Here is a 25235-nt window from a genome sequence, read left to right as displayed (position 1 = left end):
GCTCCATTATCATCCCTGCTTCGAAACAATAACCCCACAAAATTCCCATGGTCAAAGCTTGAATGACCCTAACAAGCGACTCCGAAAACTCTTCAAACCTTGCAACTTTGGAAATTTGCCACAAACTGGTGGGTTGATCCGAATCGGATTGAAAAAACTCTTTCCAGTCCCTAGACATGATTTCCATGGTATATGCGAAGTTAGAAATCAGTTCGACAACAAAAATTCAAACTCCCATGAAAGATGATAATATGTTTGACAGAATATTTTAATAAAAATAGATGTAAATTAATTTGCAAAATGATAATAGGCAGTTGGAAAAAATTGATTTATCAATTTAATATTTTATGTCTTGATCATTCATAAAAGGGAGGTTTTGTCAAATTTTTCAAAAATCTAGTGGATATTTTTATTAAAACGAAATTATAGGAAAAAGTTTTTATCATTGTCAGGAAAGTTTTGTATTTTACTCTATTTTAATTAATCCACGTGCATCCTACATGTTCTGCTTTTATTTTCTGCCATAAAGTCCACACCTTCCAGTGTGAAAGGCGACGAATATTGCTTTAGTGGATTATATTATCCTCATTAGGACCTATAACACGCATGATTTCTCACCAACCGATTGGGATTTAGGTTTACCTTCACATGGATATTATGATACAAACAACAAAATAAAAAAGATCCAATCTAATGGATTTCCATTTATTGATTCCTTCTATCCTCACAAAATAAATCCATCGATTCCTTCCTCTATGATTAAAAAAAAGGGGGGTTTTACTGTTTAGTCCAACTTAAAAATTCAAAGGGGTTTTTACTGTTTAGTATCAGCTGGAAATTGATGTTAATTCATGTGTGGTATAGATGTTATAACTTATAAGTAGAGGTATTAATAATTTGGAATTGTCGTATGCCTGCCGTTAATTCTAAAGTGGGGTGCAGTCTAAAATCCCCCGGCCCCGAAAAAAAATCCTTGTTAAATTAGAAAACAAATAAGGGTAATATCGTAAATAATCAATTAGGAGACGTACGTTTACCAGTCAATCATTCGTCAGTCGTCAAGCAATTTGCAAATTGCAACTTATTTCTTCCCGGGCTTCGAAGCCCGGCTCTCATACCAGAGTACCGGATTTGTGTAGCAGGCCCCTTTGTCGCTCTGTCTGTTTTCCTTTGGTCCAGGTTCCTGAAACCCTTATTTTTTCCGGAGAGAGGTTAGTATTTTCGATGCCCAAGTTGTGTTTTCTCGTTCAAGAAATGACGTTCAGAACGATCTTGGTTCGAATCTTTTGCTGCTTCAGTGGGTGTTTTTTTCTTTATTGTTTATCATACAGTGTTGTAGAGCTGAACTATCTTAAACATTTGAAATTTAATTTGGATGAGTTTTGAGTTTTCTGGTTGGAGTTAAGTTCGATTAAGTAGTGTCCGGAGGTTCTTGTGCTTCTGTATCTCAGATAGTATAATTTTACTTTTGAGTTTAGAGTATGCGAGAGGCTTAATGTTTTTGCCTTATGTTTATCGCAATACGATTTGTAGTTGGCTTTGGAAAATCATCTATGGATGCGTATCCGCGTATTTCCTATCTTTGTTGGTTGCTGCTCGGTGACTACTGAGCATCTGAGATACGAAGATGATCTAATTTCTTTTCATTTTGTTTTTCTTTCAATGTTTCCAGGTTTAGTTTGGTAGAGGTAATGGTGTATTTGATTATGTTTCTCTATCAAGATATTCAATGTGAAAGATATTTAGGGTTTTAAGCTGTAGCAATTTAATTAGTCACATTTATCTCTGATTCTTATTGAGGGTGGGCCTTGCCGCAACGGTTGGGTTGTTCCATTGCGACCTGTCGTCATTTGTATGTGTAGAGGTAAGGCTGTAAACATCTGTCCCTCACCAGACCCAGCATTGGCGGGAGCCTTGTACACTGGGCTGCCCTTTATCTCTGATTCTAATTCTCTTTCTTTTTACCCCTTGTTTTTAAATTGAAATCTTTTGTCTAGTCTTTTCCCATCCATCAATTGATCCCTTCAAAGAGGAGCTCAAATGAGTGATAATGTGATTACACATTAGTGACCTTTTATGTCTTAAACCCTTGTTTTGTTTATTTAATATTGACATAAGTTCTAGTGTCTTATTGTAAAGTTTTCTTATTTGCTAATTGTGAATCATTATGGAGACTTTTTTTTTTTCATGTTTGTTTGGTTTGTTGATATTCATTTTTTATCATGTCATTTGTGAAGATGAGAAATTGAGCAACTATATATCTTTTGGTTGTAAATAATAGAACTTGAGCAACTATCATGTCATTGTTTGTTGATATTCATTATACACAAAATTCTTTTATGCTAACCTAGACTATCTAGTTGCGATGGACTTCACAATACATTGGACACAAGTAACATACATGGGAGAAGATTACTTTGTTGCTACCATGTATTTCTTTTTATTAGGGGAATATTTTCAAAATGTTTCATGGACGTTTAAATTTTTCTTGGTCATGCTTGAAGATCCACTTTGGTAATTGTATCATTTGTCTTGGATTTGGCTGCCAATGTTAACTCCTCATTTGCCCAATTTTGTGGAGGGGCTACATCTGTCCGTAACCAAGCTAAGATCTACGTGAGAGTAGTGCGACTGCTAGTTCTATGGCCTTAGACACTCTTTGTTAGGGATGTGAACTCTTGAGCATTGGGGATTTTGGGGATGAGTGTTTTAGGCTCAGTTTCAAGGGTCATTTTTTGGAGTGTTGAGGCGATGGTTGTCACTCATTTCCCCTTGGACTTACAACTCATCTCTACATTCTTTGCAGTCTTGGGCAGGAGGATCGGTTGGTGCTAAGGGCACATTAGTTATAGGGGAACCTAAGGTATTGAGCGGTTGAGCCTTTGGTGTTGGGGCTCAAAGTGCGGTGACGAGGTCCTTGACCTGTTAGTGGAGAGAGATGAACCTAAAGGTACTAAGCCATGTGGTATTGGGGACCAAAGCACGAAAATGAGGCCCTTGACCTGTTGATGGAGAGTTGAACTGCTCCTGAGTGACTAACTGATTTTGGGGTTTGCAAGATGGTGAAGTATGGCTCGAGTGGGAGCCCATGGAGAGTGTTTTCCTGAGCTGTTAGAGTGGTTGGTGTTCTTTGAAGGCATTGCCATTGGGACTGGTAAGGTAGAGTTAAAAGACTTTTTGTTCAATTTCCCATAGATGGTGCTAATTTGATGTTATTCGAACTGAGGTGGACAAGCAATAGATGAACTTGTACGGTTTTGGAGGAGTTGAGTTTGATTTGGCATCTTGCCCACACAATGAAGGGATGAGAGATCCATCACATGGATGGCTGAACCCTGCAAGAAGGTTGGGCGAAATTTCAAAAATTTCTTTACCCCCATTCGGGAATCCTATTCCCAATTTAGAAAATTTCAAGGTTGTTCTTGTAACCAAACCGGACCAAATCTGAAACCAAGATTAGGGAGGGATATACCTGATACGGAATCCACGCAAAAAGCTCCTCCCAACGTAGGTGTTCACGCCCAAAGAGTGTACCAAATTATCTCTCCACTGAAGATGACACAACTTAGGATGAGGTAGGATCAGCAGGTAGTTCTTCACCAAGAACCTCTGATTCTTTAGCAAGAATCGAATGGGGTAGTGAGCACAACTTTAGAATTGTTTCTTCTAGCAAGAAACAATATCAAGATCCAATCTTGATCAGTTCCAAGAAATAGAGATCGAATAGGGTAAGGCGGCAAGAGCAGGGAGAAAAAGAACTGAAGGCAGAAACAGTCAAACTGAGTTGTCTTCTCTGTGTTGTGTGTCTTTTTCAGGTCCACCCTGCTATCTATTTATAGCCTTAAAGAGACAATCTCCTAATCTGATTAGGAGTCTCCTGATCCAAATCGTCCAAAAATCCGGTGACCAAGTAGTTCACAATATCAGCATACCATGGAACTATACCTTTCATGTGAAACAACTGCTCATCAGGAAACAACTCAGAGATGGGTGAGGAGTCCTCATCTTTTACCAACCTACTTAGATGATCCGCCACCAATTTTTCAGCTCCCTTTCGATCCTTAATATCTAAATCAAACTCTTGGAGCAAGAGTATCCACCTTATCAGCCTCGGTTTTGACTCCTTCGCTAGTAGGTATTTCAAAGCTGCATGGTTAGAAAATACAATTACTTTAGAGCCAAGCAAATATGATTGAAATTGTCTAAAGCAAACACAATAGCTAGTAGCTCCTTTTCAGTAGTTGTGTAGTTGCTCTGTGCAACATTCAATGTTTTGGAAGCATAGTAGATGATGTGGCTCTTCCCATCAATTCGTTGACCTAGAACAACCCCTACCGCATAGTTGCTTGCATCGCTCATGATCTCAAAGGGCAAGTTCCAATCAGGTGGTTGAATAATGGGTGCAATTGTTAACAACCTCTTGAGTTTGTCAAATGCTTCCTTGCACTCATCACCAAAATCAAAAGGCACATCCTTTTGTAGCAAATTGGACAATGACAGGGCAATTTTTGAAAAATCTCTGATGAACCTGCGATAAAAACCTGCATGTCCAAGAAAGGAACGAACCACCCTAACATTTGTAGGGTAGGGTAAGCCCACAATTAAATCAATATTGGCCTTGTCGACCTCTATTCCTCTAGCTGAAATAACATGTCCCAACACAATGCCTTCCTTTACCATAAAGTGGCATTTTTCATAGTTTAAGACAAGATTTGTTTCCACACACCGATTCAGAATTTTACTTAAACTATTTAGGCAGTCATCATGCATCTTTGAAAAGTGCCTGGAGCGTTACACAAACCAAAGGGCATTCGTCTATAATCAAAGGTGCCGAATGGGAAAGTGAAGGTTGTTTTCTCTTGGTCCTCCTGGGCAAAAACAATCTGATAATATCATAAGAATCCACACTCACGGCCTGAGCAATGTCTGACTGAGTGCACAACATGGCATACATGATGCTTCCTACGGAAGAGGCATAGGGAACTTCCTTCATGCATTCAATCTCCTCAGGTGTCTTGGGAGACATACCCTTGGAGAGAGTGACTCCATGCTTGAAAGGAACATTTTCTTTCTTGGAGTTATCCATACACTCTTGATTATCTTGTCAATGTAAGTAGACTAGGATAATCCTATTATCCTTTTCGATCTATCTCTATAGAGTCGAAGTTCCACGATATAAGAGGCTTCTCCAAGATCTTTCATGGAGAATTGCTGTGAAAGACATACTTTCACCGTAGTCAACATTCCTACATCATTCCTAATGAGTAGAATATTGTTTACATACAGAACCAAGAATGTAACCTTATCCCCACTGGTCTTCTTGTAAACATAGGGCTTCTCCAAATTCCGCTCAAAGTCAAACTGTTTGACAGTAGAGTCAAACCGGATGCTTCATCTCCTAGAAGCTTTGATTAAGTCCATATATGGATCAATTAAGTTTACATACCATGTGTTCCTGACATGCAGCTATGAAACCTTGTGGTTGTTGCATATAGATATCTTCAATAAATCTCTATTCAGGAACGTGGTTTTGACATCCATTTGACAAATCTCGTAGTCATGGTATGTTGCTATAGCTAGCAGAGTCCTAATGGATTTAAGAATGGCCATGGGCGAAAAAGTTTCCTCATAGTTGATTCCCTCTTTCTGAGTGTACCCTTTCGCCACAAGATGAGCCTTGTAAGTTTCAACCTTACCATCAGGGCCCTTCTTCCTCTTATACATTCATTTGCAACCAATTGCTTTTACCCCAGGGGGTGGATTTACTAGAGTCCAGACTTCATTGGTCTCCATTGAGTTCATCTTAGCTCTCATGGCATCTACCCACTTCAAGGAATCTATGTCCAACATATCTTCTGTATAAGTCACGAGATCCTCCTCATTGGTTATGGCTTCTACCAAGTAACTTTCTTGGTCATAGCCGTAACGAACTAGAGGCCTATATGCCCGAGTAAATCTCCTAGGTTGGTTATTAACTAGAGCTTATGGGACATCTCCCTCAACCCCTGAGCTCTCCTCATCAAGAACAACTTCTTGATGATGATTGTTCAGGATGTAATCTTCCTCTGATAAATGGGCATTTCGACTATATAACACTTTCTGCTCTCCTGGGTCATAGAATAAATACGCTGCAGAGCCTTTTGGGTAACCTACAAGTAGGCAATGATTGGTCTTAGATTCCAATTTGTCAGCACTTGTTCTTTTAACATGTGTTGGACAACCCCAAATCTTCAAGTGTCTTACACTTGGTTTCTTATCAGTCCAATGCTCATAGGGAGTCTTTGGAACGTATTTGGTTGGAACTTGGTTCAACACGTATATCCAATAAAGTTCGGTTCCTCCTCTCTGACACACCATTTAATTGTGGTGTAGCAGGAGGAGTTAGTTGTGATACTATCCCATTTTCCTTTAAGTAGTTCCTGAATTCGTCAGAGAGATATTCGCCTCATCGATTCGATCGAAGGGCCTTAATGTGTCTTCCCAACTGTTTCTTGACCTCTTGCCTGAACTCTTTGAACTTTTCAAAGGATTCAGACTTGTGTCTTATTAGTTACATGTAACCATATCGAGAATGATCATCAGTAAATGTTATGAAATAAACGTGTTGGTTACGTGTTCTAACATTCATGGGACCACATACATCAGTATGTATAAGGTCAAGCGTGCCTGTTGATCTTTTAGGCTTATCGTTAAATGGCCGTTTAATCATCTTACCCTAAAGGCAAGGTTCACAAGTTGGAAGATCTTCTACAGTTAGAAAATCCAAAAGACCATCCTTTAACAACCTTGTGATACAATCTATGTTAATGTGGCCAAGTCGGTAATGCCACAGGCACGTGGGATTAATTGTATCTCGGGTTCTTTTCTTGGTGTTATTATCCGACGTAGTTTTGGTTATATTTGTTTCCAGAGAAGGATGAGGAACATAAGGACCATTCTCAAGTTTTCCATATGCGAGGAATTTGTTATTCCTTTTGATAGTAATCACATTACTAAAAAGAACAGAATAACCATTCGCACACAGTTTTAAAACAAAAATCAAATTTCTTCTTAAATTGGGCACATAAAGACAATCTTTTAATGTAATTATTCCTTCTTTGAATTACAATTCTACAGTTCTTATGGCTGTAGCTGCAACACTTGCAAAAGTCCCCAAGTAAAGAATCACTTCTCCGTCACTCAGTCTTCTACTTGTCCTGAACCCCTGCAATGTATTACATGCGTGAGTAGAAGCCCCAAAGTCAGTACACTAGGTAGCAGAAGTGACCAACATATTGGTCTCTATGACAAAGGATTTGAAATTACCTTGTTTCTTGGTCTCCAGGTACTGAGGACAGTTTCTCTTCCAGTGGCCGGTCTACTTGCAGAAGTGACAGACATCTGATGCCTTGTCCTTTTGCTTTTTAAGCTTGCTAGTTTTCTTTTGAGGTTTCTTCTTTGCCTTCTCTTCTTCTTGCCCGATTTTCCACCTTCAACAAGTATGGCTATGGGCTCATCCTTCTTTATCAGTTCTTCATCCCTCTGCAACATATTGCTGAGTTCTTGAACGCTAACGTCTAGCTTGTTCATATTGTCATTATGAACTAATTGAAGGAAGGAGGCAAAGAGTTCAGGATGTCATCAACTTTGGTGACATGATCTAGCTCAAATCCAAGAGCCTCCAGTTCATTGATGTATCCCATCGTCTTAAGACAATGGTCATGAACTAGCTGGTTTTTAGACATATGTGCAGTCATAAACTTCTTTAGGACCTTCTGACGAGTAGAACGATTCTGCTCTTCATACACGGTCCTTAGACTATCCAAGATATCCTTGGACACTTCGATCTGATCGAACTGTCGTTGTATCTGATTGTCTAAGGAGGCTATGATGTAGCACCGGGCAAGAGAGTTTTTCTCTTCCCATTCTTGATATTCCCTCCTGCGGGCCTCAAAAGCCCTATCACCTGGACAATCTAGAATAGGGTTCTTAGCAACTTTGTCCAATTTCTCGAACGTTAGAACCAGCATAAGGTTACGAAACTAGTTAGAGTAATTTGGGCCCCTAAGCTTATTATCGTCCAACAGTTTGACGTATTGTTTGTTTGTCATTTTTGATAAAAGGCAAAGCAAATATTAGTCCACAACCTTATTTGATTCATGTTATCTACATAGATATGACTTTTAATCTATGTTCCATTTCCATTTTTTCATCTCTGAGATTTCCCTCCTATCTCAATGACGGAGACTGCGAACTGTCTCTGAAAATGTGGGAAACCACATATAGTGCATGGAGCCAACTGTTTCAGTTGCATAACCCCACCACCTTTTGTGAAGAATCACATCCACTCATCTCATGAGCTTTCCCTTTGGCCTCTATTAGACAAGGTTCATTGCCATTTTAGGTTAAACCTTTCTGTCCAGTAAGTGCTTACCCATCATATTCGTGAACGCCAAGGTACCGTGAGAGAGTCTTCCATTTTAGGATAGGCCCCTTTCCACATCGGTCTATGACGCCCCTATCATCTTATGAAACAATCTGACAGATTCAACAGCAAATGGATAACCCAATTTTATGGTGCATCTCCTCATTACTTAAGGACCCATCTTCATGTTAATGATGTAAGGCCTTTAGAGAGTTCATCATATGAATCTCCCTATCACATGCACTTATATTTCACTAGAGGGAACAAAATATTATGCCCTACTTCTGACTTAGGTCACACCAAAGTGGCTCCTATTGACTTTCTCAAAGCCAGATTTAAATGGGCCCTAAACAGCTAGGGTTTCGCACGGTTACTCTTGGGTAGGAAGCTGATGTGGGGCCCATCAAGTAGGAAGATCATCCAATGATCTTATGACAACATGGCAACGATGTGCATTCAACCATAGTGTGCGAAAGAGCCACTATCCAATTAACATGGGCCAAGTGCTTATGGCCCATGTACGTAGCATATCGCACATCCATACATCACATGCATGAAATAAATTGATCCAATCAATTAAAATATCTGTAAAACCCTTCAGTAATTAGATTAAATCAGTATTAGCCCAATAGAGGCCATAACATTATCATATAACATTATCTAGGTACATGGGTTGTACTGCAAAAAGCAATTCGGCCCATGTAGCTAAATCAGGGCTGATTCAGTTTTATCATATTAAAATTGGGTTTTTACAGAGGTGGGCCGAATTAAAACTTGAAGTGGGCCATCAACCCTTTGGCCTAAATCGAATCTGGGTTAGAAAAACCAACCCCATCGAACCAACAATTTGGTCCAACCAGTTTCGACCAAATCTGGTGCAAATCGGCCCAAGTTTTGGTGTCTAGTTCAAGATTTAATTCAAGAATAATGATATGAAAAATAAATTAATTCAAGATAATCAAATTATCAAGAAAACAAAATTAGAGGGCTGCACCGTGATTTTCTTGGACATCCTGCAAACCTGCAAAGAACAACTAATCGTAGATTGCAAAATCGTTATCTACAAAATCGCAGATTGCAGAACTTTTTGCGAAAACTTCTTCTCCTCTGTTGTGCATTCCAACAATCTCCAGATGGAAATAAAATAGAAAAACCTAATTTTTCTATTATTACATCACATCAAATTCCTATACAATTTGTCTAAAAATAAAAAAAAAATATTTACAGACCAAATTGAATAGAAAAGAAACAATAGGGTGCGCTGATCTTGGCACTAGAAAGATTCGATCTCCATCACATGTGCAGGCCAAATATTCAAGAAACATTCACAAAACAATTCTATAAATATAACAGAATAATAAAGAATTATTTTCCAAATCATCCGCACAAAATCTAGAAACCAATTCCTAGAAAAAACGCTAATTTCGCAAATCGGGTAGAATGCCTTCTGCCCATTTGCGCAGATTAAGATCTGATCTAATTTGGTTTAAGACTTGAACCTGGCTCTGATACCAATGAAGGGATGGGAGATCCATCATATGGATGGCCGAACCTTACAGGAAGGTTGGGCGAAATTTCAAAAATTTCTTTACCCCCCATCCGAGAATCCTATTCCCAATTAGGAAAACTACATTTTCAAGGTTCGTTCTTGTAACCAAACCGGACCAAATCTGAAACCAAGATTAGGGAGGGATATACTTGATATGGAATCCACGCAAAAAGCTCCTCTCAACGTAGGTGTTTACGCCCAAAGAGTGTACCAAATTCTCTCTCCATTGAAGATGGCACAACTTAGGATGAGGTAGGATCAACAGGTAGTTCTTCACCAAGAACCTCTGATTCTTCAGCAAGAATCGAATGGGGTAGTGAGCACAGCTTTAGAATTGTTTCTTCTAGCAAGAAATAATATCAAGATCCAATCTTGATCAGTTCCAAGAAATGGAGATCAAATAGGGTAGGGCGGCAAGAGCAGGGAGAAAAAGAACTGAAGGCAGAAGTAGTCAAACTGAGTTGTCTTTTCTGTGTTGTGTCTTTTTCAGGTCCGCCCTGCTATCTATTTATAGCCTTAAAGAGACAATCTCCTAATTTGATTAGGAGTCTCCTGATCCAAATCTTATATGTTGATCCATACCCAGATTTACCCCTATTTAATTAATCCAATTAACCCATTTCGAAATGGGCTTTAGGCCCTTTAAGCTTTTAGGCTCACTTCCTTTTAATGTTGGCTAGCTTGGCTCTCTTTGTATGGCGTGGGACTCTATCATTGATCAACACATCAGCCACATGGGTTCAGCCTAGCCTCTGTTACAAGGCTTGGCCGAATTTACTGCTGAATACAGTGAACCCTCGAGTCCATCACTATGGGCTCTTAATGGGTCCAACATTTACACTAAATGGTCATTGGGTTTAACTATCTTATGAAGGCCCAAGGACTGTGTGCAAATGCAAGATTAGCCCATCGGGTATAACCCTCAATGATCTTACACTTAACCTCTCAGCCTTTAATGATCAAACACCGCCCGACAAGAGAGGACCTATCCCTCAGTTGCAAGGTACAATGCTGCATTCTCTACTCACATGGATCATAGGAATTAAAACCTTTTGCAAACAATTTGAAACCATAATATATATAAATATATTTTGCAAAACCAAATTTCAAACACATTTGAAATCCACTGCCGACAGTTTAGGTTTCCATTAGAAAGAGTGCATTTTCCCAATCATTTACTTTGTCCGACAAAGGGGTTGATCCTGTCACTATGATCACCCACTCAGATGAATTCTCGGACTGTCCCAATATACTCAAGTTTTGACCCCCTCTAAGGATTTCACTGTTTGGCATATCAAAGACAGCCCAATTCGACATTCAGTGCAGTACCATAATCGAGTCTAGGGGTTAGGTATAACATTCCAATTTTGCCCATTTGTCTATAAGTTCCAGTGCAATATTGGAATTTGGTCCGGTTCAGGGTTTAAAAAAAACCCACATTGCATGTACCTCAGGTCTCACCCTAGCAACTGAGTCAAGCCACCCCATCCAACTTAGTGGCACATCATTGTCAGCTTTGGCAGGATAAATCTCCCCAGATCTATCCAACGGCTGTGAAGATTCTAAACTAATACGAGTCTCATATGTGTCCAATTTAAGGGTATTACACAGAAACACGCCACAATAACATGAATCAAATATGTACTTTATTCATTTACAATAAATGTCATAATGTACATCATGCTGATCGGCGCTAAGGGCATACACTGTCTAACACACAAATGGTCAAAGGCGCCGAGGTGGTTCCCTAAGGAGGATCGCAACACTCAATAAGCAGATGAGGTGATCAGCTAGGTCAAGCTAGATAGGATGAGTTGGTCGGAGCTGGGCAAATGAGTTTGGAGAGCAAGCAAGATAGAGTGCAAAAGTGTGTCCAGAAGAAAGTACCTTAGGTGGTGTACCCTTAAATACTTGTTGGGGAGTGCTGTTGTGCTCCTCAGTTGAGGGACATGTGTCATGTCTCGAGCTCTTCTTTAACTGAGGTTCCAGGAACTCACTTTGAATCTTCCGTGTGAGAAGAAGGATGAGGAGTGTGAACTGTTTGGCTTCATCTAGCATTCACCACGTGCCACATCGCTGTTCTTCATATCAACTGAGTTTAGAACTTGTGCTAGTGCATTGGCTCAGCTAACTGTCCTGCATCATCGATCCACAACGGCATGGCGGTTGAATAGGGGTGAGTGATGATCCCATCATGATTCAACAGATGCAATAAATTACTTTGACAACCTATTTTTTAGTTTTGTCAACTTCCTTGGAAGAGATGGTGAGCCTCTTTCTCCTGCCTTTTTATGGATTCATTGGCTTTACATTTGCTATCTTGCTGAACTGTGAGAAAAATGCTGTCTACACAAGAAGGGGATGCAAAAATAGCAACAAGATGTCTAGTGGATGCTTTTTCCTCCACATAGACCAAGGGAAATTGAACTCAGAGTGTTTTCCATTGTTAACCTAGTTGGCACAAACATCTTAGTCGAGTGCTTGTAGCTTAGGATTTTGGGTTTAACTAATCAGATGCTTAGGGATCACCTGCAGCACGGTTCTAATGTACATTGTCTAATCAAGGATCAGGTGAAAGGGATTGTCATATAGAGTGTATCTCATGATCATGACATCCTTATTCTTTTTCTTGGTTAACTAGGGATTTGCTGAGTTCTTGTAGATTAAGATTTTGAGGTTTAACTGATTTGATGTTTAGAGACCTCCATCTGCAACATGGTTCTAATATATGATGCTTTGGCTAATCAAGGATCAGGTGAAAGAAATTGCCATATAGAGTTCTTAATGTCATGATCACGATATCCTCATTCTTTTTCTTGGTCAACTGCAGAATATATATGCACTAAGTTATTTGGAAGTCCTAACTCCTAAGTTATTTATTTCTATTGTATACTCTTGGTCAAGAAGGTGCCAGCTGATTCAGCTTGTGAAGTCTCCTGCTGGTTGCAATGGAGATTAGGATTGAGTTCTGCCTTTATTGGGGTTGAGGCTTGAGTGGGTTTCAGATCCCCGTTGTCTAGCCCATTGACCTAGTTAAAAAAAGTTGCAAGATAGTTATATATATATAGTAAATCAGTTGATTTACATTTTTTTGATGGACATTGGTTGATTTACAGTTTCTTGCTGATGACAAGTTTGCTATTATATTTAGTGTGGTATCGGAGGCAATTGATTTCATCATCTGAGACTGACGATGAGTTTTTATTTGTGGATTGGTAGAAAATTAAGGAACAATGCCTGAGGGGATTACAGCAGAGGATCTTTTGAACACCATAATGGATAAGTTTGTAGAAAGTCCCCCAAAGCAGAAATCTGTGTCATTTTTTGAGGAAGATAAATCAAATTCAGTCTCTACTCGGATGAATAGGCTGTTTGGTCGCCAGAAACCTGTTCACAAAATTTTGGGGGGCGGAAAGTGTAATTCTTCCATCATTCTGTGTCTTTTCTTAGTTTTATTGTCATTCTTGTACCATAGTCTTATTACCATTTGCCTTGATTTTGTAGCTGCTGATGTGTTGCTATGGAGGAATAAGAAGATATCTGCAGGCGTCTTGACTGGTGCAACAGCCATCTGGATGCTCTTTGAATGGCTAGAATACAATTTTCTGACCCTTTTATTCTTAGCCTTAGTTATTGGCATGATTGCTCAATTTGTTTGGTCAAATGCTGCAGGCTTATGGAACAGGTTACATGTACATGTTATGCTTCTATTTCTGTATTTTTCTATTTTAATTCTCTAATTTATTAGCTGCATGTGTTATGAATGAAGAAAAGCTTATACTTGTGATTGGCCCATTTAACAGGTCCCCATCTAAAGTACCTCGTCTTGTTTTGCCTGAAGAGTTATTTGTCAACATTGGTGTCTCAGTTGGTACTGAAGTTAATCGTTTCTTGGGGTTTCTTCAGGATGTTGCATGTGGGGGTAACTTGAAGCAATTTCTTGTGGTATGTGTCTTTCACTTGTCGTTTGCATTTCATTACTCTTGCATTTTTCTGCAATCCCCATGCATTGTTCTTCAGTTTCTACAGTTTTATTAGGAAACTTTTCTGGAAAAGAAGACTTAAAAGTTGAATCGTATTAAAAGGACAAGAAAGTATTTGTTTATTTGCAACAACAATATGCAATCACATACCATCAGAAGGAACCATGTGTAGTTCTGCACCTATTTCTTAGATTTTGTCTTCCTGACAGTATTGTCTTTCCGCTGATACTCCATCTACTTGTATTTTTTTTTTTCCTTTCTTGTGGAGGATTGCTGTAATTGTTAAGTAGGGGTGCAACTTGGGCGGGCTTGGGTTGGGCTTTTGTCAAAGTTTGAATGGCCCCAGTCCAAAGGCCTGAGCTTCAAGCAGCGTAAAATGCTAACTCAGGCCAACCCTAGTTGCACCCTTGTTGTTAAGGTGCCATTACTTGGTGTAATGGTAAAATCTCATACTGTCAATCATGAAAATGCAAGTTTGAGTAGAGAGGCCACTTTGTGCAAAAAAAAAAAAAGCCAAAAGCTAGGACCATATCTAGTCTATTCCTCCCAAGACCCCAGATAGCTGGGACCAAGATTGGCTAACGGCCTTTTATGTTGTAATTGTTAATTTTCCTTCATTTGTGATAGTTTAGGTTCTGATTTTATCAGTCTCATTAATTTATCCTTCCTAATTTCATTTCCTTTTATTGTTGCTGTCCTTTATTTGTTCTTAATTGAGCTTCTACAAGAACAGAGTCCCTGTAAAGAAGGAAAAGGTCTCTTAGAACCATATTTAAAAGATGAGAGAACTCAAAAAATTATCCCAACAATGTCATAAAAAATCATCAGAAAGAATGACGGTGAAATATTTAAATATTGTTTATTCCATGAGCTCCAAAGTCTATGATTTACTGTCTTCCCGATGTTATTTATTCCATATAATTGTTTTATTTTTGATAAATGAATAATGATTTTATTAATAAGGAAATGTAAATTCACCCTAAGAGGACAAGCTGTTACCTCCCCTAGAGGTGAGAGCATAACCAAACTCTTAACAGAATACAATCATAAGGTAGCCCAAAATAATTCAACCCTTGAAACCCCTTGTTTAGCCAAAGAATCAGCCAAAACATTTGTCGATCTGCTAACCCATTAAAAGCTAACTGACATATTCCTTGTGAGCCAACTAACTTTGTTAAGAAGATCCTTGTAGTCCTAGAAATCTGTTTCTGGATTTGATGGTCAACCCATTACCACGTTAGAGTCAGTGATTTAAAAGGTGCACCTCAGGCATGCCTAGGCGCATAGGCGAGGTGCATTTTGGGGTGTGCACCTTGCTCAGGTCCTAGACACACCCCTTTCAAAAGGCACATGCCTGGTGCGCCTAGGCGTGTGCCTGATGCGCCTTGCGCCTCAGCCTAGGTGTGCGCCTTTTTAAAATTTTGCGCTTTTTGCTTTGTTTGAGTCTAACGGCTGGGCTGAGGGCTCCGCCCTCGGACCCCCGACCACACCCTTCGAGGCAAGCCTGAACAAGTCTATGTTAGGGTTTGAAATTCTTATTTTCCACAAAAAATAACGATTTTATAATTTTCATTGCCTTTTTAAGAAGATATTTTATTACAATGAATGAATGAACAATACTTAGCAAATAGGGGGTTATTGGAGCTTCAGTGAGCGAGCAAATAAGAATTTCAAACCCTCACATAGACTTGTTTGGGCTTGCCTCGAGGGGCGTGGTACAAAGGCAACTCGTAGAATCAAGAATGCAATATGTTTTACATCACATTAGCTACTGCATTGAAATTAAGTAAAAAAGGAGATTGGATTTTACATGCTTGAAAATGCTTTATATGTTTGCTTTTATTTTTAAATTTTCATTTGAATACGCTTTACATGTTATGTTTATGTATTTTAATTTTAGATAATAGGTTTTTTAAAACATTTATTTTAAAATTTAAGTTTATATTTTTTATTAACATTATGTTTAATATTTATTGAATTTTTTGCATTTTTAAAATTTTTTGGCATTTTTTTGAATTTTTTGACTTTTTTTGATTTTTACCTTATTTTTTGTAGTTTTGTGCCTTGCATAAAAAGGCGTGTGCCTCACCTTGTGCTTTTAAAACATTGGTTAGAGTCTCCAACTATCAAATTTTCTACTCCTAGTTGGTTGGCAACTTGTATTCCTTGTATTGTAGCCAATATCTCAGCCCTTGTAGAATCACCAACTCCCACTGGTCCTGAAAATAGGGATAGAATGTTGCTATCGTTATCTCTTAAGATCCCTCCCATACCTGAAGGTCCTGGATTACCTTGATTGCTGTCGTCAATGTTCAGTTTTACCACACTCTGTAGGTCTCCTATCTACTTGTAGTCTATTCTTTCTGGGGGCTGTGGAGGCCACCTCTGCCCAACTTTTCCAAAGATCATCAAAGGAGTAACCAGTGTTTTAAAAGCGAAAGGCACACAAAAAGCGACATGTTCCAAATGCACCTGAAGTGCAAGGCTCAAGGCGAGGTGCACACCTTTTTAGAAAAGGCACACAAAATTAAAAAAAACGAAAAAATAGAAAAAAACATGTAGAAATTCTAAGAAATCGGGAAAATTTCAAAAAACAAAGTTAATTACTTAATTATTAACTCAATTGGTTAGATGCTTAGATTATTAGACATTACTGAGCTGAACTGAAAAAGAAGTTTAGACATATTTGAAAGTCCTTAGTCCATTCACTTTTGGGACAGAGCTGAGACTGGGAGCCTTGTTTTCGTGTAAAAAAGAATGGAAAAAAAGAGAAGAAGAAGTAGAAGAGGAAGAAGAAGAAGAAAGTGGGGGAAGAAAAAAATAAAGAAAAAACTGAAAATAAAAAAAGGGGCATAGCCCTGTTTTACTGTTTTTATATGAAAACATTGTGTGAGAGTGGGGCGAAGCCCTTGTTTTAGTGTAAAACAGACAAGGAAAGAAGAAGAAGAAACACAATGAAAAAGTGAAGGGGGTGGGCGGAACCCTTGTTTTCAGTGTAAAAAGTGAGAAGAAGGCCTGTTTTCAGTGTTGAAGGCCTGAAGAGTTGAAGACGCTGCAGTTGCTGTTTGACTGAGATAACTGAGACTGAGAGATGGCCTTTGATGATGATAGAACTTTGAAGGTAGCTTGAACTTGATGATCCAAGAAGAACCTGGGGTTGAGGGGCTTTTAATTTGCTGTTCGAGACTTCGACTGAGACTGGGAGTCTGAGAATCTGAGAAGATTTGGGTGAAAGCCTTGCATGGCAAGTTTTTGCTCTCTCGATTGGGTCGTGTATTCCTTCTTTCAAATTTGCCATACCATATCCCAATATTTTGGTACATAAAAGGAAATAAATAATTTATATACAATTATAATCATCTATAAAATTAAATTTGAAAAAAAAAAACAAAGGGCAACTTAAATAGGTGCTTGCCTGGCGCCTGGCCCGAGGTGCAGAGGCGAGCGCCTTCCTAATGTCTGGCCGCCTTGACCCATGCGAGGTGCCTACTTTGGAATGTGCCTCGCCTTGCTCTTTAGGCATGCCTTTTAAAACACTGGGAGTAACCTCTAAACAAATCTGAAGTTTTCAGCCAATAAGTTGTCCTTGCCAGAATACATTTCTTAGTTCATTGATGCTTCTTTCCTTTTGTTGGAATATTCTAACATTCCTCTCCTCCCAAATAGTCCACAAAAAGGTTGCTTTGATGCACTTCCATATTCATTTCGCTCTCTTAGTTGGCCACCCAAAAGTAGACAGGTCAAAAAGCAAGTTTACTTCAGAGGGCAAGTTCCACTTGCACCCAAACAACATAAAGACCCAATTCCAAATATTAGCAGCAAATGCACAAGATAACAAGAAGTTGTGGCAGTCCTCATTATGCACTTTACAAAAATACACCGGTTTGGGGATAAACAATGATAAAGTCTCTTCTTTTGCAGGTTATCCATAGTATTGATTTTATCATAGAAGGCTTCCTGGTAGGGGGAAATGGGCCTTGACCAGATTTCTTTGATAGGGAACTCCAAAGAGAGAGGGGCAGAACAAAGGGACTTGAAAAAAGAACCACAAGTAAGGAACCATTAAGAGTTAAAGTCCAAATTCTTCTATTAGGTTTTGAGAGGTCCAAACAAATAGTCCAAAAGAAGCAAAAGCTCACAGACAAGTGGTTAATCCTCACCCAAATATCTTCCCAATAAAGAACAGAATTACTAGAGCAAACGTCATAACCTGAGGAATTTAAGGAGAGTGCCAGAAATAGCCTTCCAACGTGTTGTGAGCGAAGCCCGTCAAGATATCCTTGCATCCCAACTAGTCTCAGAACAGCCATGAATATTATCCACCACTTCATGCCATGATCTCTCTCTTTCCAGTGGCCACCTCCAAAGCCACTTGCCTAGAAGAGCTTTGTTCTTATTGATTATCTTTCCTAGCCCTAACCACCTCTTTTAATGCGGCTCACTACATCCTAGTTGACCAAATGATCCTTTTTTTCTTCCCCTTGTTCCCATATGAAATCCCTCGTCAATTTTTCAATCCTCTTGTCTTCCCTATTTGGTATCCTAAAGACCGACAAAAAGTAGTTGGCAAATTGGCAAGTGTAGCTTTGATTAAAGTTACTCTACTTCCAAAGAAATGTAGTTCCTCCTTAAGGCTGAGGCTGCCAACCTCTTTTTGAACTTGTCCACCATAGGATTCCAAAACCAACTTTCATTTGGGTTGGCACTTAGGGGAAGTCCTAGGTAGGTCAAAGGCCACTTATAATGGGTGCAATCTAAAGCAGGCAGCAATAGTCTCCAATTCCTCCTCATCCAAGTTTCGTCCAACCACACAACTCTTCTCAAAATTGATTTTCAAATTAGAGGCATTCTCAAAGAGAATAATTAGATTCTTCAAATTTCTCACTTTCACCATGTCACAACTTTCACAAAATATTATAATGTCATTTGCAAACTGAAGGTGAGTTTACCGGAACCCTATTTCTACCAATTCTCCATCCTCTTATTAACACAACCCTATTTGCTTCCAATAAAAGTCTATTAAAAGCATCAACCGCTAAAGTGAATAAAAAGCGTGGCGGTGGATCACCTTGTCTTAGCCCCTACAAGTTGAGAAGAAATCATTGACTAGAATAATGACAGATAGTAAGGCAGATACTAATCCATTTACACAATCTGCCCCCAAAGCCACACTTCTTGAGCACCTCTAGCAAGAAACTCCAATCCATTAGATCATAGGCCTTTTTGAGATCTAATTTACAAATGAATCCTTGATTACCTGATCTTCTCATATTCTCCACACATTCATTTACTATTAAAATTTGATCGATGATTGGTTAACTAAAAGTTTTTCTCCAAGGAGGGTGATTTAGTCGTTGAGCTTTCAATGCATATGACGTCTTTGGGCCCCTGTACATTGTTGTATGCCTCAATATGCCATGAAGCAAAGCTCAAGAGTCTTTCATCTGAGAAGATTGAGTTTTTTTTTTTGTAAAAAATCTGCAATGTTATTATCTAATTTCCTGTAACAAGCATGATTTCCTTTTTACTGTTATTGAACTTTTACATATTTTTAGAATGAATCACCTAATGTCTTCAGCAAATACTTCCATAATTTTTGCTTCCTGATGCTTCTTGAGTCCATTGGTAATGATATCCGTCATTTATCTTTTCCTTTTTTCTCCTTTCTTTCTGGAAACAACTTCATACAATATCATTCTGATGGAGTCCGTTGCTTCTCCTCTCACTTTGTTCCCTTGCACTTTTGTTTTTGTGGTTTTCCTTTTTTTTTCTTTGGGGAGGCGGGGGACCTTGGAAATTTCATTTTCTTTTGCCTCAATTGGTCCTGTCATATATGTAAAACTAAAAGAACTTTTACCACATGAACAAACGCAAGTTATATAGTGGTGATACACATCTTAATATGATATGCATCTTTCTGGTTGAGCCATAATTTTGAGGCCTCCATTCAGGTTGTTGCAAGCTTGTGGGCTGCCGCTATGATAGGGTGCTGGTGCAATTTTTTGACCGTGTTGTATATGGGTAAGGGATATTAGCTTCTTGTCTTATCTTGCCCTTTTATAATTCTTTTAATATATTTTTAGATTAAGTTGGAAATGGATAAGTGCGGTGGAAAAAAAATTGCGAATCTGCTACTTTTTGTTATTAGCTGTTCTGGTCCCTAAAAAATAGAGTTTAGTGAGAAAAAGGAGGGAAGCATGTTCTTTGCTTCGTTTTCCACCCTTTGAAAGGACTTTCCAATCCGTAGATGGCCATTCCAACCGACTCCGTACCACCTGCCTACGAGAACTCTGCCCACATCTACTGATAACACATTACCCCCGTGAATTGGAAACATCTCCCCCTGCATAATATCATGTAGAATGATGAGATGTTCTCCATGTGTGGCTGCGATGTTATGTGAATAGACATGAGCAGAGTTAAAAATATAAAAAAGTAATTATTGCTTATCTTGATTGGATTGATAAAGTTGCACACTATTAGAGAAAGAGACCTTTGGGTTTTCTAAGGCCTTTTGTTTTAATAAATGTTATTATTACATTTAGAAAAAAACATTTAAGAGAGAGAGAGAGAGAGAGAGAGAGGGAGTAGTAATAATAATTTCTGAATTTTAAAATTTATAGTATTAATAATAATTACAAGATTTTTAATAATTAACAACATTTTTATCAAGTAACAGTATTAACTGTATTTATTAAAAATAATGTGTTTATTAATTAACAGTATTTTTAAATAATTATCAGTATTTATTCAAAAACAGTATTAAATAATGTATTTATTAATTTATATAATGTAAGTTAATTTATTAAAAAACAGCATTAACAATTATAGTATATTTTAATCAACAGAATCTTGATTAGATTAATAAAGATGCACACTATTAGAGAGAGACCTTTGAGACTAATAATAATGACTGTATTTTAAAATTTTCAGTATTAATAATAATTACAAGATTTATAATAACTAACATCATTTTTATTAATCAACAGCATTAATTGTATTTATTAAAAATAATATATCTATTTATTAACAGTATTTTTAAACAATTATCAGTATTTATCAAAAAATAGAATTAAATAATGTATTTATTAATTAATATAATTTATTTATTAAATAATTAACGTGTTTTATTAATTAACAGTGTTAACTGTACTTTTAATTAATATAGTAGTTTTTATAATTATAGTATTATTAAATAATCAGAAGTATTTATTAAAATACTGAATTTATTAATTAACAATATTTTTAATTAATATAGTACTTTTAATAATTATAATTTTTTAATAATTAACCATACTTTGCAATATTTTTAATTAACCGTGTTTATTAAAATAATGTATTTTAAGTATTAATATTATTTATTATTCGTATTTTACAATATTAATATTTTTATTAATTCATTAGTTAACGTTTTTTAATATTGTTAATTATATTTCAAATTGCAAGTAATATAAATAAATTTGTAAACAGTAATTGGAAGTAATTTAATTTATTTAAATATAATTTAAGCTATAAATAGCAGAAAGCAGAAATTATTGAAAATAACCAAAAAAGGATTACCATGATTTCCAATAAATATGATAAATTACCAAAAATAAAAAATATAACCATTAAAGTTACATTTTGAGAGAAACTATTTATCTATTTTCTCAATTTTTTGCATTTTTCTTATTTTCTTTTGTTTTAAAAATATAAAAAAGTAGTCATTGCTTATCTTGATTAGATTAATAAAGTTGCACACTATTATTGAGAGAGACCTTTAGGTCTTTTCCAAGGCCTCTTATTTTACTGTATGTTATTAATACATTTTTTGTTTAAAAAAAGACACTAAAGAGAGAGAGAAAGAGGAGGGAGGGAGTAGTAATAATTACTATATTTTAAAATTTACAGTATGAATATTATTACATTATTTTTAATAATTAAACGTATTCTATTAATTAACAATATTAGCCATATTTATTAACAGTATTTTTAATAATTATAGTATTTTTAATTAATTATCAGTATTTATTCAAAAACAATATTAAATAATGTATTTATTAATTAACATTATGAAAATATAATTTATTAAAAACAGTATTAACAGTTACAATATTTATTAATTAACAGTAATTAAATTACAGTATTTTATTCGCTAACAGTATTAACTATACTTTTAATTAATACAGTATTTTTTAATAATTACTGTATTATTAATTAATTAAAAGTATTTATTGAAATACTGAATTTATTAATTGACACTGTTTTTAATTAATATAGTACTTTTATAATTGCAGTATTTTAACTAGTTAACATTATTTATTAAAAATAATGTATTTTTTATTAACAGTATTTTTAATAATTACATTATTAATAATAAACCGTATTTTACAAAATTTTCAATAATTGTAGTATTATTAATTAAATGTGTTTATTAAAATACTGTATTTATTAAAAAACATTAATACTTTTTATGAATTCGTTAATTAACAGTTTTTTAATTTGTTAATTAATGTAAGTTATAATTTAAATTGTATTTTATATATTATTTAAATTATATTTGAAATGTAAGTAATATAATTAAATTTTAAACTTTAATTAAAAGTAATTATATTTACATTATTTATTTAAATATAATTTAAGCTATAAATAGCAGAAAATTACCTTTAATGAACTGAAATTAGCCAAGAAGATAACCAAAAATAATGTACCAACAATTTTGTCATAATTACCAAAAATTATCCAAGAAATTACCAAAAATGGATTAACATGATTTCCAATAAATATGATAAATTACCAAAAATTAAAAATATAACAATTAAAATTACTTTTTTAAAATATGTACTAATTCTATTTTCACTCAACAAAGCTCGCACGGGTCCCCCGTAGTTGACAAAATAACCCAATATTGTGTTGGGTCTGACTCGGGCCAGGGTAGACCCAGTCTTGACCTGATCTATATTTTTAACCTGCGATTGAGTAGATGGGCCAGTTTGTTTCACCACCGAACCTCTCTTGCCTGCAAAATTCCGTTGACTCAGTCAATAACATGGTGATTCCTTTGGTTGACTATTCAACCGTTTGGCCCAGTTAATAAAAATAATCTGTTTATTACACATCACTTGTTTAATGTAATGATTGTATAGAATTAAAAATATATTTATTTTTACAAATTTTCTGTATTGTCTACAGTTTTTTATTTTTATATTTTATTGTTTAATTATGAAATTATAGATTGACTCAGATGATTGGAATGTTGACCTGCCACCAAGATGGAAAATTGATTTTCTTTTTGGGTTGGTTTTAAGAGGATAAAAGGGTGAATAAGACATTTAGATTTGGAAAGATTTTTTTACTCTACTTCATTAAAGGCCATAATTGGAGTATTGGACTTCATGATTAAAATATTTGAACTAAAGTTTGCAAGCTTTAAAATTATATGATGCTATTAAATTATTCTGATAACTTTGTATGACCGGGATGTGAAGCAAAATTCCTGACCAATTGACATTGACAGCCCCAGACCCAATAGTAGTCAGTTGGGGACGACTCTTGTTTACGTGCCAGTGACAGGGCTCTGGAATTTGCTCAAGTCTCCATTGTTCTACGTAATCGTGGAAATGTGGTTTATTAGTAAGACCTCGAATAGTTGGGATTTAAGGCTAAATTGAGTTCTGACTTCGTTTTGGGTTGCTTCAGGATTTGTTGCTGCTCATACTCTACCAGTTCTATATGAGAAATATGAAGATCAAGTTGACAACTTTGTGTATAATCTTCTTGGACAGCTTCAACAGCAATATCGCAAACTCGATGATGGCGTTCTCAGCAAAATTCCTAAAGGAAACCTCAAAGGGAAGAAAACGGAATGAAATGCTGCTCCAATTTCAAAGCTATTCTTCAATAATATGAAGGAAACTGAATTAAATGCTTATTCCTGTTTCAATTTGTTCTTAGTAGGGATTGTCATTAACCATGCTTAGCTTCAACTTATACTTACTAATTATGGTAGTGGGATCCCTGACGTCCATCATTCATGGATGGATGGGAGAGGACCCAATTGCAACAGTGAATTGTCAGGTCAGAAATTGATCAGCCTAGATGACTACTAGTTAGGAATTCTAAGGGTAGGCTGCGGTAACGAAAAATTGGATTTGTTTGTGGCATATGCTCCTTTAACTAAAAAAGAGGAAAAACAATGGGATGATGGGATGTAATGGGTAGGGCTGTTTATAAGAAGACCCAAACCGACCAACCCGGTCTGATTCAACCTGAGTTGGCCGGGTTTTCTTTAGCGTCAGTCGGTTTTGGGTTATTAAAAGGCATAAACCGATGGGTCGGTTTCCACACATGAAAATCGAAACCGAACCGACCCGAACTGACTTAGTTCCTAGTTAGTACCTAACTTGGTTTCTACTTTCTAGTTACTTATAGTTTCTACTTTCTAGTCTTCTCTTTAAGAATGTCATCAATGGCAAGCATTGCAAGACAAGGAATGCCATTAATGCCATTAATAGCTTATTGCATTTTTTTGGAAGGTTTAAAGAAAGGATCATATTCTCTAAGGTCCTTTACACCAAATAGGTAATTACAATTAGGTGTCTTTTTTACTTAGATTAGAAGACTTCTTAAAAATTCCAAATTTTAGTCTTCTTTTTCTAACACAATTTGACTCTTTCTTTTCTTGGTAACTTCTAACTTGGTTTGCCCTTACTCCTTTAGCCCCTCAACTCAAGCACTTAAACTGACTCAAATCGATCAGGTTGGTTTTGCCTAACACAAGGTCGGTTTTGGTTTCATTTTCAGACAACTTGACTAGGTCGGGTCGGTTGGAAAAATAGCAGTAAACTGATTCAACCCAACCCATGAATAGCCCTACTAATGGTTAGGGATGGAGAAGGGGGAATTGGGTATGGATTAAGACTTTGAATGGTTAAAGCTGAAAAACCTTAAATATGAAATTAATGCTTAAATTGTGGTGGAATACGTGAATGATCAATATATAGATTATAGTTTCAAACAAATGAATAATGTTATGTCTAGAGTTGCAACGACTAGCAATTAAATAAAGACAAACAATATTCAAATGTAATTGCTAAAGATAAATAGTTGAAATCAACATTTTCAAACCTGCGTTGACCTGAGCCGTTTGGACCAGAAATTGGTCACTCAAATGGTTTTGGTTTTACCCTAAACCGTAGGCAACGGTTAGTGGTTTGTCATTTATATTTATTTTGGTTTATTACCTGATATATATGTAGGAAAAAGAATCTACTCGTGCGAGTAGATCACGGTTCAAAATATCGATACGTCGGTAGGGGCG

General features: G+C 36.5%; 1 protein-coding gene across 1 annotated transcript; it reads left to right on the top strand.

Moving 5' to 3' along the window:
- Window positions 1-1042: 1042 nt before the first annotated feature.
- LOC104590571 (Reticulon family protein) lies at window positions 1043-24031 on the top strand. Its single transcript, XM_010249285.3, has 6 exons — window positions 1043-1211; window positions 13173-13370; window positions 13458-13638; window positions 13757-13898; window positions 19888-19957; window positions 23615-24031. Exons 2-6 carry the CDS (start codon window positions 13187-13189, stop codon window positions 23782-23784), a joined length of 747 nt encoding a protein of 248 aa, XP_010247587.1. The 5' UTR covers window positions 1043-1211; window positions 13173-13186; the 3' UTR covers window positions 23785-24031.
- The last annotated feature ends 1204 nt before the right edge of the window (window positions 24032-25235 follow it).

The sequence above is a fragment of the Nelumbo nucifera genome, chromosome 7 (genome assembly GCF_055504915.1).
Source record: "Nelumbo nucifera cultivar China Antique chromosome 7, China Antique-T2T, whole genome shotgun sequence".
Classification (NCBI taxonomy): Eukaryota; Viridiplantae; Streptophyta; class Magnoliopsida; order Proteales; family Nelumbonaceae; genus Nelumbo; species Nelumbo nucifera.
The sequence above is the reverse complement of the archived record's forward strand: the minus strand, read 5'-3'. Positions and strand labels throughout refer to the sequence as shown.